Source organism: Pelophylax lessonae (genome assembly GCF_965119305.1).
Source record: "Pelophylax lessonae genome assembly, chromosome: 2".
NCBI lineage: Eukaryota > Metazoa > Chordata > Amphibia > Anura > Ranidae > Pelophylax > Pelophylax lessonae.
In genome coordinates, this window is record NC_138769.1 from 231,577,157 (window position 1) to 231,596,794 (window position 19,638).

At 42.4% G+C, this 19,638-nt stretch overlaps 1 protein-coding gene across 3 annotated transcripts in view; it reads right to left on the reverse strand.

The window, feature by feature from the left end:
• The window catches only part of MAGI3 (membrane associated guanylate kinase, WW and PDZ domain containing 3), a 603,948-nt gene that overhangs the window by 248,979 nt on the left and 335,331 nt on the right, over positions 1–19,638 (reverse strand). For all 3 annotated transcript variants that reach the window (XM_082246222.1, XM_082246221.1, XM_082246223.1), the window contains exons 4-5: positions 9,272–9,484; positions 5,944–6,109 (exon numbers count right to left, since the gene is read on the reverse strand). In XM_082246222.1, the coding sequence (XP_082102348.1) occupies positions 5,944–6,109; positions 9,272–9,484 (379 nt within the window). The remainder of the gene's footprint in view (positions 1–5,943; positions 6,110–9,271; positions 9,485–19,638) is intronic.

Genomic DNA, 19,638 nt, shown 5'->3' on the forward strand with positions numbered 1-19,638 from the left:
AGAAACATCAACCCCCTCCACCTCTGCCTCCCCCTCGGACCCCACAAGGTCCAAAGATGAGCGGGACCCCGAGAAGGGTACGCCAGCCACAGCAGCCACATCGCCCTCTGAATCAGAGGAAATGGATAACCTGGCCCTTTTTGCGGATCGTTCAGCCATCAGCATCTGCACCTGAGACACTAAGGAAGCCACTACAGTGGTCAGATCGGCCCCCTCGGGGGGTGCAGCAGCCCCCTGGTCCCCCACCAGGGCGGGGGGAAACTTGCTATCCTAAGAATCCATGCCCCAGTACAGAAAAGTAATAAAGGTACTGGCCCTTTAATACCACGGCGAGCGCAGCCCACCGCACACTGCTGTATGCACTGACCCCGCAGGATAGACAATACTGAGCAAGGAATGACAGGACAAGAAGGTAAAAACCTGGAGAGAGCACACCAGACTGCTGCCACCGATCGCTGTTCCCAGAGAAGAGGAAGTGATGCAATGCTGGCTGACTGATATAGCCTATTGAAGGCTCCGGCAAAATGGCCGCTCGGCCGGGGGAGAAGGCTACAATAAAATGGCGCCGCCATGTGCATGGATGAGCACCGCCCGCCAAAATGGCGGCGAATGGCGCCAAAACACGGCGCTGCATAGGGACAGGGCCGGTCACAGTAGTTAGGCAAAGAAAAAAATGGCGGATCGCCGCAGCGACCGCCGCTCACACACATGTCTGCACACAAAAACTGCACCCAGAGCATAATAAACAGCAGAGCAGGATGGCCCCCCCTCGCAGCCCACAGGCAGTGCAGCCACACAGGGATCTGACAGGGAGCCCGCAGTTACACAGACATGAAGGGTACTACACAGCCACAGACTGACACCCATACAGAAGGTCCCCACACAGAAGGTGCTTACCGTACCAGATGGCGTGGGGAACCGTCTCCAGCGACAAACCGCTATCAAGGCAGACAGGGAGTGCCGCAGCCAGGACGCTTGTGGACCGCAGTCATGGCGTCCAGTGAGGTATCCACCTCACAGGCAGCATCCCTGCAGCGAACAGGGATGGGTCGTTCAATGTGCCAGGGTAAAACCTAAGCTGAACGCTCGATGACAGGCTGGGGATCCATCTGGCTCTCAGCCCTGGGATCCATGGCGGCCAGTCCGAGACCCAGCTCCGCATGACGATTCTTCATCAGAAGATCCCTAAACTAAGGCTGACAAAATAACAGCTAGCCAGGAAAAGAGAAAAATACTTGAAATAAAATCAAATAAAGGGTAGAAGGCTGAGACTGAGCCGCAGCACAGGAAAGCCAGCTACTCCTAAGCTAGGCAAGATCAAACTGAGTTGGGAATGCTGGTGCAGGAAGGTATTGACTGAGGGGACAGCCCCTAGGGGTGTGTCTATGCTAAAAGCTTTTGTATTAACAATTCTTGTTGCCTAGCTACTCCTACGGAGCAAAGGTCAATACCCATTGGTGAGGACTTGGAAGGGGGCGGCGACTGTCGGAGGACGTAAGAGAAAGCATTTTTAAAATTAATTAGGAATATAGCCTGGAAATCAACTTTAAAGTGGTTGTAAACTGTAATCTAGTACTTGTACCTATAGATAAGCCTATAATTAAGGCTTACCTATAGGTACTGTAAATAGCTCCTAAACCTGCACCGTTTAGGAGATATTTACTATGTATGCAGCTGATGACGTCATCGACACATGCGCTTTGAAGAACAGCCACCCAGGCCGTTCCTTCAGAATCCTGTGTCATAAATGGCGGCTCCCCCACGCATGCCTGGAAAAAAGACGAGTGAAGATGGAAGCAGCCTCCAATGAGGACATCACTGAAATGCTACGGTTTTAGGTAAGTTTCAAATAATGTGCGCATTATGCCTTTGCACTGCAGGTCTGAAAAAAACAAAAAGCACCTAGCGGTTTACAACCGCTTTAACCAGTTCCCAACCAACCTATAGTCAAATGATGGCTGGCCAGGAACTTTGTCGTTCTGGGTGGATAAAACATGACGTCCTCGCAAAACGCGCAGTGCTACAGCGAGATCCACGTGCGCTGCCAGTACCATGTGATCACGGTGACCACTCACAGCAGATCACATGACAATTGTAAACAGATGGCTTCACTTCCCTAGTGTAGTACAATGTTACTATGTAACACTGTATCGCTCTGGTCACAGTGTGTTAAAAAAAAAAAATGTAATAAAAAAAAAACTTTTTTAATTTTTTATTTTACATAATGTCATCAGTCAGTGTCACGCCAGCTATATGATAACACTATACTGCACTTTTGACAATATGTAAATTTCCCAATTTTCCAAAAAATTGAGACAAAAAAATGACAACTTCAAATAATTTGCCATGCCTCGGACTGTCTACTTTCCAAAAAGGGGTCAGGGGTCATTCGGGGGGATATTTTTACTGTCTTGGCATTTTTGGGCCTTAAGAAATGAGATCATCTTCATCGTCAGTACATCAGGATTGATCAATGTTCAGATAAACAGTATATACCATAGTTTGTGAACTCTATAAACTTTACCAACAGACTAAAAAATAAACACTGATTTCGGTTAATTTCACCAAAGCAATGTAGCAGAATACAGTTTGGCCAACACTTACGAAGAAAAAAATCTCTGTGTGAAAATTGTCCTGGGCAGGAAGGGGGTAAAAGTGCCTGGTAATAAAGCAGTTAAAGAAGGCATTATTAAGCCTCAAAATATATAACTTGTAACAATTATTTGCTTGGTTTGTTTTTGGCCACCTGTGGTCATTTGTGGTTAAATTTAATAGGATAACAGTAAAGGAAAGTGGTGCAGGAATGTTTAGGTGAGATAGAAGGCTCATTAGTGTTCGGGAAACATAAAACCTATCTTTCCTTTCTCTTGCGTGTTTACCTGTACAGCTGAAAAATAGTAGACTGCTCAAAAAATTAGAGGAACACTCTGAAAACACATCAGATCTCAATAGGGAAAAACATCATGCTGGATTATCTATACTGATATGGACTGGGTAATGTGTTAGGAATGAAAGGATGCAACATCGTTTGATGGAAATGAAAATTATTAACTTACAGAGGGCTAAATTCAAAGACACTCCGAAAATCAAAGTAAAAAAATTAAATAGCAGGCTAGACCATTTTGCTGAAATTTCATTGCAGCAACTCAACATTGTACTCAGTAGTTTGTATGGCCCCCACATACTTGTATGCATGCCTGACGTCGGGGCATGCTCCTAATAAGACTACGGATGGTGTCCTGGGGTATTTCCTCCTAGATCTGGAAAAGGGCATCACTGAGCTCCTGAACAGACTGAGGTGCCACCTGGTGTGGCATCAGATGGACCCAAACATATTGTGCCAGGTATGTTCTATTGGATTTAGATCAAGCAAGCGTGGGAGCCATTCATTGGTAATAATTTCTTCATCCAGGAACTGGCTGCATACTCTCACCACATGAGGCCAGGCATTGTCGTCCACCAGGAGGAACCCAGGACCCACTGCACCAGCGTAGGGTCTGACAATGGGTTCAAGGAGTTCATCCAGATACCTAATGGCAGTCAGGGTGCCATTGTCTAGCCTGTAGATGTCTGTGCATCCCTCCATGGATATGCCTCTCCAGACCATCACTGACCCACCACCAAACCGGTCATGCTGAACGATGTTACAGGCAGCATAACGTTCTCCATGGCTTCTCCAGACCCTTTCACATCTGTCCCATGTGCTCAGGGTGAACCTGCTCTCATCTGTGAAAAGCACAGGGTGCTAGTGGCAGACTTGCCAATTATGGTGTTCAATGGACAATGCCAATCAAGCTCCATAGTGCAGGGCAGTGAGCACAGGGACCACTAAAGGACGTCAGGCCCTCAGGCCACCCTCATGAAGTTTTTTTCTGATTGATTTGTCAGAGACATTCAAACCAGTGGCCTGCTGGAGGTCATTTTGTAGCGCTCATCCTATTCCTCCTTGCACAAAAGAGGCAGATATCGGTCCTGCTGATGGGTTAAGGACCTTTTTTGGCACTGTCCAGCTCTCCTAGAGTAACTGCCTGCCTCCTAGAATCTCTTTCATGCTCTTGAGACTGTGCCAGGAGACTCACTAAACCTTCCAGCAATTTAATGTACCAGTAGTGACACTGACCCTAGCCAAATGCAAAACTAGTGACAGTCAGAAAAGATGAGTTGGTAATAAAAAAGTCAGTGGCCTTTATCTGTAAAACCATTCCTGTTTTTTGGGTCTCCTCATTGTTGCCCATCTAGTAGTCCACCTCTGCTACCGAACCACATCAATATCCCAGGAGTTTAATTGACTTGATGCTACACTCTGAATAGAAAGTGTTCCTTTAATTTTTTTTAGCAGTGTATATATATATATATATATATATATATATATATATATATGTGTGTACGTATGTATGTAGCATCCTACAGGTAGGTGCTAGGTAAATGTATAGTGGGCCTTGTCTGCCTAAAAGCAGGGCCATGATTTCTGTTAGTTAGTGTGTCATGGGTTCCAGATGTGTTTGCTGAAGGGGAAGTCTCCCCACTGGCTCCTGTGAGAGGCTTCTCATAGGGTAGTGGAGGAAGCCCAATCAGGGGACACATTCAAGCTTGTAACTACCCAAGAGGCAGAATATGCCGCAAAGGATTCTGGGAGTGGATATAAGTTTGGGGGAAGTGCGTGACACGGTGTCTTTGGCGGGAGCAGAGTCCCAGGAGGGAGAGAATGGCTGTCTCTCCTCCTGTCTGAGGAAGCGGATGTCTCGGGGTGTCGCCTGGGAATCCAGAGAGTGCTGAGTTGAGCTGAGGGGATCTGGTGTGCCGAGAACCTGCGGAGAGCGAGAGGGGTCCAGTCCCAAGCCTTCACAGGTCGTGAGTACCGAGGACTGCCCCTGGGGATCTGCCTAGAGTCAGAGGGGACCATTCTGGAAGAAGTTCTAGGATCCAGTGTCAGCTAGCTGAGGAAAGGGGTACCTAGGTTGAGGACCCTGAAGTTACTGAGGGGGTACAGAGTCAGTGGACCCCGAAGAGTTCAAGGTTAAAGGGGGCACCTGCAGTTTGGGCCCTGAATTGTACAGAGTGTCAGTTGAGAGTTGCAGCCATACAGGAACCTACAACAAACTATCTCAAGCCAGTGCAAGGCTGGGGGGAAGTAGCCAGTGACTTTGCAGTCCTGCATTGTCAGTAGTTCTATAATCCACAATCCTGGATCTTCTGGACTTAAAGTCAAGGATTCAGCACTTCTATCAAGTTACAGTGTGTTCTGAGAGTCAGTGAGCGTTGGCTAGCATCGGCTGGCGTTAAGGCAGCATTAACAGACATTTGTCCTGGATAAAGTCCCAAGTGTATTTAGTTGAGCCTACGGAGTATCCGACTCATTCCCTTCTCCCATCCCCTTATCTACAATAAAAGCACAAAACAAAGATGCAGGAGATGTCAATGTCTCAGTTCTCACACCCAGGGTCGCAGGTCACATGGGCTGGAGGTAACCGGTAACAATGGCAGACCCACATCAGGCCACAGGCCTGGAAACCTTGCTACATATATATTTTCTCAGTAGCGTTTACTAAAATTATCACATGGCAGAGGGGTAGGTACTTCTATAAAAAGGCACAATTACTGGGTAACATGATGTCTGCCTATGGCCCTGCCCTTACTACAGTAACAAAAGCATCATCATGTGTGTTTAGTAATAGAAGATTTTATCCACGCATTTGTGTGTAAAGCAGGGATAAGTCTTAATGAGATATTGTGGTGCCTTGTTTCACCTCTTACTATGGGTTTAGTGGAGTCAGGCTATGGCCCTCCCTACAGAAGATGGTTTATTGCATTCCCTTAACTAAATATACAAGCACAGGTCAAAATAGCACAGGACATTCTTCACAGGAAAAAGTTTCTAGCACAAATATGAAACAAAACATAACAAAATGTTGGGATGTAACTAAAATAGTCATATTAACTTACTCTATGAAGTAGATCATGCCTGCTTCTGTGTAGGCCATTTCCCAATTTTTTGGAAGTGGTTCCAGGTTTTCACTTTGTGTTAAATAATTCCTGAAGTCCATAGAACTATTGGTCTGGTTGTAGCTAGGAACAGTTTTTCCCCAATCTGCAGATTCCTGCCTGTGCTCTGAAAAAAAAAAAAAAAAAAAAATGAAACAGACGGCTCATGTGTTGATCCCAATCTATCTTGTCAAGAAGAAGCTCTTGCTAGACATATTGGTGGAAAATGATTAATAATATAAAACAAAAACAACCAAAGGTAAAAGGAACAATTTCCTTGTAATATCCTTTTATGGGACTGGTAAACCTAACTACAAGGTACCTTTTTAAAAAAGTAGCTTGGCCTGCTAAGAATTGGATACTCATAGACATAAAATAGGAATTGTCCAATCCAAACAGCAATAAATCCTGCAGGCTGAATTTCCCTTGTGAATGCACTTCCCCAATTCTAAACAAGAGGACCTGGCCAAGCTGAGCAATCATGTTCATGAACCTAGCTGTTTAGGAAAAAATGGAAGCTGGATTGTGTTTGCATTTCTCACAAATGTCAATGGCCAACTTTGCGGTTAATGCTTAAAGAGGACATCCAGACCCCCCCCCCCCCACCCCACACCCAAGAAAAACCTAAGGTCAGCAGCTACAGTAGCTACAGACTTTTAATATTAGGACAGTTACCTGTCATGGAATTCAACGATGACGGCACCCCAGTCAAAGTCGATGTTTCCATTGGCTCTCCGGTGCTGCCGCCACCATTGCCTGTAAGGGAAACCAGCAGTGAAGCATTGCGGCTTCACAGCCGGTATCCTACAGCGCGCTATACTTTGTGAATGGCAAAGCTGCGGGGAGGGAAGGGGGAGGGGGGCCAAACTTCAGAGAGACCTCGTCGGAGCCAGGTCTCCTGGAAGTGGGTATGGGTACCTGTCAAAAAACAGGTACCCATTTACCCCTCCCCCCCCCCTCTGTTGCCATATATTGCACCAGAGGGGGGAGGAAGCAGATAAGCGGAGCTTCCATTTTTGGGGTGGAACTCCGTTTTAAAGTAAAGATGGACAATTAGATTACTACATGCACAATATCTGATCAAAGCATCACCTGCAATAACAATCTGCTGTGACCTTCCAAAAATAGTAAAAAGCATCTTCATCTATGAGAAGCATTTCTGGCCACCACATCTAAGTACTGTTAAGGCGTAATATATTACATTTTTGTTCTTGGTTTTAGATACACTTTAAATAATTGAAGCCACTACTACTGCATAACAATCAAAACACTTAGCATTTTAAGAAGAAAAGGTCAGCAATGGCAGTCTACATATTTTTTCATTGCCATTCAATCTGTGCTAAAACAAAAAATGGTTTCCAGGATACACTACTGTGCAAAAGTTTTAGGCTCGGTTCCCTCTCCTGCGACTTCGGATCTGACTTTGAGTACCAAAGTAGCAGGACATGTGAAATGTCATGTATCTCTATGAGAGCGTTCCAATTGAACTACGACTTCAGAAAAGGTCCCTGTACTACTTTGATCCCACTTTGACACGGTTTCAATGCCAGAGAGTGCAAGTATTATCAATGACACCTCAAAGGCGTATCTTTGACTGAAAATCGTGCAACTTTGGAGTCGGCTAGTGTGAACAGTGCCTTAGGCAGATGTGAAAAAATGTTGTAAATTAAGAATGCCTTCAGAAATAGTTGTGTTAATGTTTTTTTTTTTTATCAATTAACAAAATGGAAAGTAAATGAACAGAAGAGAAAACCAAATCAAATCAATATTTTGTGTGACCTCCTTTTGCTTTCAAAACAACATCAATCATTGCACAGTTTTTAAAAGGAACTCGGCAGGTAGGCTGATTCAAACATGTTGGAGAACTAATCACAGATTCTCTGTGGATGTAGGCTGCCTCAAATTCTTCAGTCTCTTCATGTAATCCCAGACAACCTCGATGATGTTGAGATCAAAGCTCTGTGGGGACTAAACCATCACTTCCAGGACTCTTTGTTCTTCTTTATGCTGAAGATAGTTCTTAATTACATTGGCAGCATTTTTTGGGGTTTTTGTCCAGCTTCAGAATCATTTTGGGGCAATTACATGCCTCCCTGATGGTATGGCATGATGGAAGTGTATCTGCCTGTATTTCTGAGCATTAAGGACACCATCTAGCCTAACCACATTTTGACCAAACCCCATTTGCAGAAACGCAGCTCCAAACTTGCAAGGAACCTCCACCATGCTTCACTTTTGCCTGCAGACATTCAGTATTGTGCCGCTCTCCAACCCTTTGGCCAACAAACTGCCTCCTGCTACAGCCAAATATTTAAAATTTTGACTCATCAGTCCAGAGCACCTGCTGACATTTTCTGTACCCCCAGTTCCTATGTTATCATATATAGTTGAGTCGCTTAACCTTGTTTCCATGTCGGAGGTATGGCTTTTTGGCTGCAATTTCACCATGAAGAGCACTTTTGGCCAGACTTCTTTGGACAGTAGATGGTTTAGTAGGTTTATCCCACTGGTTTCTGCGAATTATGTCCTGATGGCACTGCTGAACGTCTTCCAATGTCAAAGGAAAGTAAGCATGATGTGTCTTTCATATACTGCATTAGGTTTCTTTGGCTGACCACTGCATCTACAGTCCTCAACAGTTTCCTTGTGCTTCTCCAAAAGAGCATGAATGGCACATCTTGAAACCCCAGTCTGGCTTGAAATCTTTGCCTGGGAGGGACCCTGCTGATAGGGCATAACTGCCTTGTGTCTTGTTGCTATGCTCAGTCTTGCCATGGTGTATGACCCATGACATGAAACGGTCTTCCACAATCTCACCTTAGCCGCAGAGTTTGACTGCTCCTCACCCAGTTTTAAGCCTCCTACACAGCTTTTTCGGTTTCAGTTAATGACGGAGTTTCAACCTAGATATTAAATTGATGATCATTAGCACCTACTTGGTATAATTGGTTAATCATACACCGGATTCTAATTCTATAAAATCCCTGACTTAATGCAAGTGTATGAATTGATGCTGCTTTGAAGTCAAAGGGTGGTCACACCAAATATTGATTTGATTTAGTTTTCTTCTGTGCGCTCACTTTGCATTTGGAAAATTGCGAAAACAAAAACAATCAAAATACTGTATTGACATTTTTGAAAGCATTATTACTTTACAGCATTTCTTCACACCTGCCTCAAACTTTTGCACAGTACTATAAAACCTGACAAGTTACATCATCATTTTTTATTTCTCCTATAATATGAAACAGCTAAGAGGACCTACTATTTCCAAAAACGATAAACTCACCTGTACTTCCACTGCTGCCATTGACAGCCTCTCTATCCTCATCCTCCTCCTCTTCAGGGAGAGAAGAGTCTGTGCGTTGCATTTTACTGACAGATGTGGTTCTCTTCCTTGTGACCTCTGTGTCAAAGTCTGCGTCAAATAGGGCTCCATCAACAGGATCAGGCTGGAAGGGACTTGGCTCAGCTGGTGGTTTAGGAGTGCCATAGAAATTGCCTGCCAACAAAATGCAAAGTGTTCAACACTGGCCAAACAAAAACAATGGGGAATGGTGCATGAATGTACCTGATCCATATAATATATATCAAAATACAACTGAACGGTGACCACTGAAAGGTAGGCCACATATTGCTCATACAGTATAATAATTTATAGGAGAACTACCACTAAACAGCACAAAAGGAAACAATAAGAAAATTAACATAAAGGACTATAACTTCTCCATATAAAATCACTGTTTAAAGTGCAAATATTTTCAGGTTTAGTAACCAGCAAAGATGATGCAAGCTGTAGCTGACTGAGAAGTATTCTGAGTAATCGTTTCCTTGAGCCATTTGTTAGGAGCTAGGATACCATGTGACTACCTTCTTTCTCTTCAAGATTCTTTCCCATAACAACACTACTGACAGACTGACATCCTGCTTGTCTTTCAGTGCTTAATTGTAGTAAAGGTGAACAAATCATGAATGTGATGCAGAAAACATTGCAGCTTGCCTTTGCACACAGCTATTTGTTTAACCACTTGCTGCCCGCTACCAATACATTTACTGCTGGCGGGCAGCTCCCCCAGGCACCGCGTCGTACCACTACGTCACAGTGAACTTCCTGCATTAGAGGAGCGCCGGCGTGCGCCCCCTGCTGACCTGTGCTGTGATTGTTAGCAGGTTACAGTCAGTTATTTTGGCTGTATACCTGCTGATCGACTGTGGCCAGTCACAGCAAACAGATCTATGCGTTTATAAACACCACACACAGATTCTGGATGGATTCCTCTTTTCTTTTCGTTACCGTCAGAGAATTGAAAGCAAGGGGAGACTCATGCCAGATCTGTAAGTAAAAGCAGCACACACATACTTGCATACAGTTGTTAGGCACACATTTAACCCCTTAAATGCCCTGCTGATCGCTCCTATCACCCTGTCAGTGACATTACAACAGTGAACAGTATTATCATTGATCACTGTATCAATGTCAACAGTGATGTCAGTGTCAGTTAGTGTCCCTCCCACACAGTGTCAGTGCCAGATTGCCCACCACACTATCACAGTCACAATATAAGTCGCTGATCACCGGCATTACCAGTAGATTGTCTGTACGAATCAGTATCCTTATCATGATCAGAACTATACTAGTGTCCCCAAGAAGGCAGTTTGGTTTTTACCAAAGTCATGTAGTAGAATACAATATATGTTTAATATTAAGTACTGTATGAATATTATATATGTTGAATGTATTTAATTAAAGGAAGTAGAAAATGTAGTTTTTTTTCCCCCAAAATCTTTGATATTTTTTTGTTTATATAATAATAATAATAAAAACCCAGTAGTAATCAAACCCCACCAAAAGAAAGCTCTATTTGTGTGGAAAAAATTATATAAATTTCATTTGGGTACAATGTTTGGTATCTGTACAATTGCCAGATAAAGCAGCACAATGCTGTACAGCAAAAAATGCTCTGGGAAAGAAGGGGGTAAAACCATCTGGTGGACAAGTGGTTAAAAGACTAAAAGGTGATGCAGGTTGTTATACTTCAGTTTTACTCCCTTCTTGCTCAGTTTTTGGTTGTTTCAATCCTACTGAAATTAGAGTTTTTCAGTTTCCATTCCATTTTTTATTTATTTATTATATCTCTTACTTTAACAGGTCACTGTAAAACTACAAAAGTGTTTTAGGTAGCAAGAATAAAATAGTATCTATTTATCACAAAAAGAGCATGTACACGAATACACAAAGAAAACTGAATTGAGACCACAAGATACTTTACAGAAAAATGCAGAGTGAGGACAAACAGCAAAATAAAAGAGTGCTTCATTTCTATAAGGTTATACAATTTTATTTTTTGAATTTTCCAAAAACAAGGAACAAACAGTTAATAATCAGTTCTGAAGAAAAAAAAAAAAACTAATATTTTTAAATTAAAAGGTTTTTTTTGAGTGAGTTACAATTAGAAACTCAGAAAAATTATTTTTGCATTATTGCCTGTGTCCTTTTTTTGAGGTTTTTACCTTTGCTACCCGTCCTGCTGACAACTGTAAAAAAAAAAAAAAAATTGGCAGAGGTCCTTATCCTCCTGATTCTACTAAAAGGGATTTAATTAACGTTGGTGTGAATGTTCATGTTAGGGAGATTTCAGAGACACGGCAATAAAATCCTAAGCAGGTTTAAACTCACCCCCCTGTAAAAGGTATACCTTTTGTCTACAGTAACATAAGTTATTTCTAAAAACATTGATCAATGTAGAAAAAAGGGTGTTTTGTAATTTAGTAACGGTTTTTCATTATAGATTGCACAATAAAATATTATTTTGAGGATATTACCAAAAGAAAGCCTCGTTTGTTCAAACAAAGACAATATACAGGATATTGTGCCCCATATTCAGCTGACAGCCGGTCCAGCCTCTGCAGGGATCACGACAATAATGTAGGGATCCATCCAGATACCTAATCGGCAGCTGGCTCAGCTTCTCAAGGCCCGTACACAGGATCGGAAAAATTGTGCAAAAGATAGCGCTTTCAAAGCGATCGTACAATAATCTGATCGTTAGTACACAGCTTTCGAGAGCCGTTTACGACAATCATGCAAAATTATCTGACAAACATGAAAATTTTCCTCGTACGATACCAGATCATATGATTTTCATTTAATCAGTACAGTTGTCGCTCGGAAATACAATACAAATACACTACAACATAGAACATCACTTCTGATTTTTTTATTCTGAAGTAAGAGAATTTTCCTAACTTCAGTAAACACTTCATTTTCGATATGAGACAAGCATGCAAAAAAAAAAACAAAAAAAAAAACAAAAAAAAAAACAATGGACGATCATTTGTTTGATAATCTCATTGTGTGTACCAGGCATTAGGGCGTCACTGAGAGCCTAAGCCAGACGTTCCCGCCCCCTGCACAGTCGAGTGCTCCAGAGAGCGGTGGAGGGGCAAAGCAGAAAGCCGGTAACTAACAGTCACCAGTTCTCTGCTCAGTGAAAACAGAGAACTGAGTGGTGTCAATGATCTTTGATTGCACAGTTCTTGGTGTAGAGCCGGCGGGGAACAGATGCAGCATCGGATTGATGCTGCAGCCATCAAGGTAAGTATGCTTGTTTAATTTTTGTGAACCTACACTTTTATTTTAAAACAATATTAAAGCCTTGTTTTTGTTTGTTTTATATTTAGCTGCTCTGTGCAGTTGTTTTGCACAGAGCAGCCTGGATCCTCCTTTCTCCTGGTCCTCCCTCCTGGTGGGTGCACACGAAGCCGCAGCTTGGCCCCGACCCTCCATTTCCTGATTGGCTCACTGGCTGTAAAAAACAGGTGGCTCCTGCTGCTGCCAAAAGCCAATCAGTAGTGCAAGTCCTTGGAGAGGTAAGGCTCTCATGGACATTGCTGGATCGAGAGGGGGCTCAGGTAAAAATTGGGGGGGCTGGTGGGACTGCTGCGCACAGAAAGGTTTTTACCTTCATGCATAGAATGCATGAAGGTAAAAACTCTTGTGTCATTAGAACCACTTTAAAGTATAGCTAAAGGTAATTATTTTTTTTAGTTTAGGAGAGAGTTGAAAGGTATTAAAATACCTATTACTTTTTTTTTGTTTTTTTTTATCATCATTTTTATTGTTTTTTTTAAAAAGGTACAAAGACAAAAATCAGACAGACATTCAAAATAGCCTGAACATCAGGCGACTTAATATAACAAACAAAGCTTAAGCACAAAGGCACACAGCACAGCTCAGAGGTTACATGTGAGTAAGGGTCCTTATACACGTGCGGTGCGCCCGGCGGACTCCGTTTGCTCAGCGGGGATGGATTCGCAGATCCCCGCTGAGCAGGAGGATGACAGGTCCATCTCTGCTTACTTTGCAGAGACAGACCTGTCAGATCCCCGCTCCCCTCTATGGGAGATCGGATGAAAATGGACCGTCTGTCCGTTTTCATCTAATCCAATCCTATTCCTTTCATCCAATCCTATCCAACCTGATCCTCCAGATGGATGGCAAATAGGGTTTCCATCTGTCTGAATTTCACAGACTGGATCAGATCGGATTGCGGCGGGTGTCAGCAGCGATGTCACCGCTGACATCCACTGCTCCGTAGGGTTGCATGGAGCATCTGATCAGGTCCGCCTAAAAAAAACTGACATGCAGACTGGATTGGAAAGCCCGTGTGAAGGGGGTCTAAAGGAACAATACATCTTTCCCATCTTTTACAGGTACGTATGACAAATATACTCTGTAATTCCTTATCCCGACATTAGTGGTCTTCTTAAAAAAAAAAGCACACCAAGGAGACAACCCTGGAGCTGACAATCATTCAATTGCACAACGCCAGATCCAACGCATAAACATTGACCATAACTCTAGACATTTATCCAGTCAAAACAATATATCTCATGAACAGAAGCAAAGGCTTTCCAACTACTCCCATATTAATCGGACACTGTAGAGCAGGGATTCCCAAACTATGGCCCTGCAGTTGTTCAGGAACTACAATTCCCATCATGCCTAGTCATGTATGTGAATGTCAGAGTTTTACAATGCCTCATGGGATGCGTAGTTCTGCAACAGCTGCAGGAGCATAGTTTGGGAATCCCTGCTGTAGAGGTACTCTTTGTCCGTAGAGGTACTCTTTTAAGTTTTAATTGTTGTCTGTGCCCCCGTTAGGGAAATCAACGTGCTCGGTAAGTCCTATTTACCATTATCACTGAAAGTGAAAATTTTGAGTTGTCCCCACAAAAGTAATAAAGGGGAAATCTCCCAATGGGGACACTAGTTCTGGTGACCTGGGCAAGGGATTCCCTTAATTTTTTAGGGATTTTCTCTCACTTCCTGTTTTGCCTATATAACAAAAAAAATAAAAGCCCACAGGGGTTATAACCCTCCCTTTCTCTATCCAAAATGAAAAAATAAAAAAAATGTGATTTTGCCTTTAGTTCTACTTGAAGTAATAAAGTTACTGACAAATAAACAGGGCAAGAGCAGAAATGTAAAAATTGCACTAATCCATCATTGGTGTGAGAACAGAAATGGTTAAATCCAAAGCGCACATCTGTGCCTTTTCTGGGTCTCTGTGTCACTGTGACTGACAGCATATTCAGGAAAAGCATGCATATTTATGTTAGTTTGCCCGAGTTTTGGTGTTTGCAATAAAATATTTGACAGTAATTTCAGTTACAGCGTTTAAAGATTAGATGGAAGCTTTCATCAGATTATTTTACATTCTGCATCAACATTCATCTGCTTCATAAAACACTGCTGACAGAAAACATGCTAGATCCTCATTGCAGTTTTGCCATTAAGGATTAGAAAATGATGCATCGTGCGGCTTTTCTCTCCTCACATGTTACAGATATAAACGTACCCTCCGTGGTTGTGCTAGGGGACAGTAAATCCCACTTCTGCATGTGCTTTGTATAGATATTACCAACAGATCATCTCGCCATCTGTGACAGGATAGAACAATCACGTTTGACCATAACCTCTACATATAAATAGCTGCATTTCATTTTATGTGCAATGATTACAACGATGTGTAGGACAGGCTGCAAAACTGCACAAATTAATATTCCTATGGCACTATAATAAATATTGTTTGTCCCTTAGTAATGTATTATCATAGTGCGCAGAGTGTATTAATGGCTTGTTTACCAGGAACAGATTATGTTAGCAAACAGAGGAGAATAGAAAGATAAGGCTTTTAAATTCAGTCAGTTTGCTAATGTCACTTGACCGCAATGATTTGGCGGTACACTATATTGTCAAAAGTATTGGGACGCCTGCCTTTACACACACAAGAACTTTAATGGCATCCCAGTCTTAGTCTGAAAGGTTCAATATTGAGTTGGCCCACCCTTTTCAGTTATAACCGCGTCAACTCTTCTGGGAAGGCTGTCCACAAGGTTTAGAAGTGTGTCTATGTAAGTGTTTAACCATTCTTCCAGACGCACATTTGTAAGGTTAGGCACTGATGTTGGAAGGCCTGGCTCGCAGTCTCCTCTCTAATTCATCCCAAAGGTGTTCTATGGGGTGCAGGCCAGTCAAGTTCCTCCACCCCAAACTCGCTCATCAATGCCTTTATGGATGACATAAATGACATAAGCAGACCAGCAGTTACTGGGACTTTACTGTTGATAGAGACAAACTTTATAACTTTTAGGAAAATAGACACCCCTGCCACCTTGACACTCCATCTAACAGCGTTTTGTAAAACTCCAGCTTGCCTAGCTGACAACTTTCAAAAAGATGGTCCACTTAACTGTGTGCCTAAAATTAGGGGGTGTTTTAAAGTTTATGCAACATGCGTTAGCGAGTATTACAAAAAAATCAAGGTTAAATCTTGACTATAAACAAAAAATAGTGTTGCGCTACTCAATATAGAACATACAGTATAATAATAGATCTGTGACAATAGTTCTTCAGCAGGTAACAAATGAGTCCCGTAAAATTGAAATAATCAAAGTGATAAACCAATACGAAGTTTCAATGCTCTAGAACGGCGATGGTGAACCTTGGCACCCCAGATGTTTTCGAACTACATTTCCCATGATGCTCAACTACACTAGAGTGCATAAGCATCATGGGAAATGTAGTTCCAAAACATCTGGGGTAGAGACCAACCAATTATCTGCAAAGCCGATATATCGAGGGCCGATATGCACTTACCCCTATATATTGGAAATCGGCCACCAAGGTGACCGATATTTGGGAAAGTGCTTGTACCAGAGTGATGCCTGCAGCTAGAAGCATCTCCCCGGTACCGGCGTCCATAGCCGATGGTCGGCTGTCTTGTAATGACAACCGATGCGGCTGATAAGCCGCTCAGCTGTCATTACAAGGAGTGGGAGGGGGCGTTCCCTCCCCCCTCCCCCCTCCCGCCGCCTTCCGTGGCTCACCCGGGTCTCCCGTCCCACCGGGAGACCTGGGCAACCAGCCTGCATGGCAGCCGAAGACCCGATCAAAGCCGCATTCGGCTCTGACCGGGTCTCCATGCAAAAACCCGGAAGTGATGTCATGACATCACTTCCGGGTACTGGCACCAGATTAAAAAATAAATTACAGCATTCAAAACAGCCAAACTTGGCGTTTTGAATGCTTTTAAGTGCAGAGGAGAGGTTTGGGGTCTTTTAGACCCCCAGATCCCTCCCCTTTCAAATAAAAAAAAAATAAATGTTTTAAATGTACGAAAATATTGGCCGATATCGATATGCGATGACCAAATAATTGGTATCGGCAACTAAAAAACAATATATCCCTAATCTGGGGTGCCAAGGTTAGCCATTGCTCTACAATATCCATACATCCCATGAAAAACATATTTTCAATCCATGCTCCACCTTAAAAAAAAAGTGCTCCACCACCAGAAGAAACGGCTGCTCACCTGACATACAGGTCTCAAAAGTGTTATAATTGGAAATGGATAACTACATCCATCAGATTCCCCCACAGCAATCCAAACACCAGGCTAAAAAGTTGCAAGATTCCTTTTCAATCCTCCCATACGGTGGCTACACCAACTTGTTGGCTACTCGATCTCACCCCAAGGGAAACACAAGGAAGCTTCCAATCGTGTATTACTTTTTTTTTTTTTTATAAATCTAAACAGCAGCATAAAGCACATTCACATTTTAAAATTAAGATCACCAGCATAAAATGAAACAACTTCTGGTATTGCAGCCCTGGACCGGAAGTGATGTCATGGAATGCATTAAAGAAAAAACCTTGAGCCTTTATAACCACATTAAACTAAACAAAAGACTCACACGTCAGAGCATTTTCCAGCTTAATAAAAGGTAATAATATGCACTTTGTCGTACCAGCTGACACACTTACTTTAACAATTGTACTTTTGAATCAAAATGCCACCCTGCACAGAACTGGGTGCTTTAACATAACTGAATTCATTATTAGGGGTTTCAGGCTATTTGTGATAAATAATTTTAGTTTATCAAAGCCAAGTACATGGCCATTGCGGTAATAGCTTTCTATGTGCCTGGGGTTGTACTAAAAATCAGTATTTAACTCTTGTCCGCAGTGTGAAACAACGGTATTAATAACCTATTAGGCTGTAACATGTGAAAGAGATAAGATTATTGTAGGTACATTTTTTTGCACATAATTTTATCCATGCAAGTTAATATAATAAAAATATTGTTTCCATGTTAAGATCGTAATTCCATATAGGATGTACATTGGGTGTTAACATTTGGTCATTACATACCAGAACAAGACAATTTATCATTTACAATAAAAATCATATAATAAAAACAGATACAGCCCTAATCAGGCTCTGCCTTTACGGTTCTTCTTTGCCGACCTTTTTGACTTTAATGACATCAAATACCCAAAAAGCTCCAGGCAGCCACAGACAATGAGATCTAGGGTGTCTAGCTGTGGGTCACATGAGGGAGTTTGAAAGTAGAATTTTTAATTCATGGCGCAGAAAGGTTGTTTGTTTTTACGAAAAAAATAATGATGTGGTTTGGTAATTCAGGCATTGATTCACGTGAAGCGTGAATCTCATTTAAGAATACAAATTACTTTATGTACACCTCTGCGTCTGTAAAGAGAACTGAAAAAAAAAGCACTGTTGAGGGTGTTGAGAAGTGGAGTTGAGCAATAGTAAACCACATTGCTCTAGATAGCTTGTACTTCGGGGGTCTTCTTTTTCTTTACAATTCATAACCATTTGACTGTGAAACCGATGAACTAAATATTTGTTTCTTTGGATTTAGGTGCAATGACCAGTAAAATCGACAACTTACGTCACCGGAGTGCTACTACTATTGTAATGCAGCTATGGTTATTTTGACTTTGTAAAGTACTGTCCATGGTACTGAAATACTCACAAACTTCAGCATCGCTACTACACTGTCGTGGGAGCTATGCAGATTATACTGAACAAAATTATAAAAACGCAACACTTGTTTTTGCCCCCATTTTTCATGAACTGAACTCAAAGATCGAAGACTTTTTCTATGTACACAAAAGGCCTATTTCTCTCAAATATTCTTCACAAATCTGTCTAAATCTGTGTTAGTGAGCACTTCTCCTTTGTAGAGATAATCCATCCACCTCACAGGTGTGGCATATAAAGATGCTGATTAGACAGCATGATTATTGCACAGGTGTGCCTTAGGCTGGCCACAATAAAAGGCCACTCTAAAATGTGCAGTTTTATCACACAGCACAATGTCACAAGTTTTGAGGGAGCATGCAATTGGCATGCTGACTGCAAGAATGTCCACCAGAGCTGTTGTCCGTAAATTGAATGTTCATTTCTCTACCATAAGTCGTCTCCAAAGGCGTTTCAGAGAATTTGGCAGTGCATCCAACCGGCCTCACAACCGCAAACCATGTGTAGCTACACCAACCCAGGACCTCAACATCCAGCATCTTCACCTCCAAGATCGTCTGAGACCAGCCACCCAGACAGCTGCTGCAACAATCGGTTTGCATAACTAAAGAATTTCTTCACAAACTGTCAGAAACCATCTAAGGGAAGCTCATTTATATGCTCGTCATCCTCATTGGGGTCTCCACCTGACTGCAGTTCGTCATCGTAACCGACTTGAGTGTGCAAATGCTCACATTCAATGGTGTCTGGCACTTTGGAGAGGTGTTCTCTTCACGGATGAATCCCGGTTTTCTTAGATCTTTGAGTTCAGGTCATGAAAAATGGGGGCAAAAACAAGTGTTGCGTTTATAATTTTGTTCATTATATTTTACCTTTACCTTACCATTTTTAAGAACGAAGAGCTGGAACTCCTACAAAAAATATAGTTAACAATATAAAAGCCCACCCCCCACCACCACCACCTTTACAGGGCATCAACTAATCAGGTAAAGAATAATTAGGAATTTTTCCCTTTCATTTCAGTATTACTGATCTGTGGGATCACAGGAGATTGCCATGGTTCAGGTCTAATGCTGTGAACATGTAAACGAAAATCCAAGTAGTAGCAAATCTGAGAAACAGATACCTAGTGGTGTAAAGCTCAAGAGGCACAGACTGAACAAGTTGTGTGAGCATAGGTGTGTGCAGCCTAAAGCTCAAACACACAAGCATTTCTCTGCATCCTCAGCTGCACTGGACAGTGCATGAATGGGAAGTGCTCTGTGCTGAGTGGCTTCCTGTTCATTTACAAATTGAAGCATAG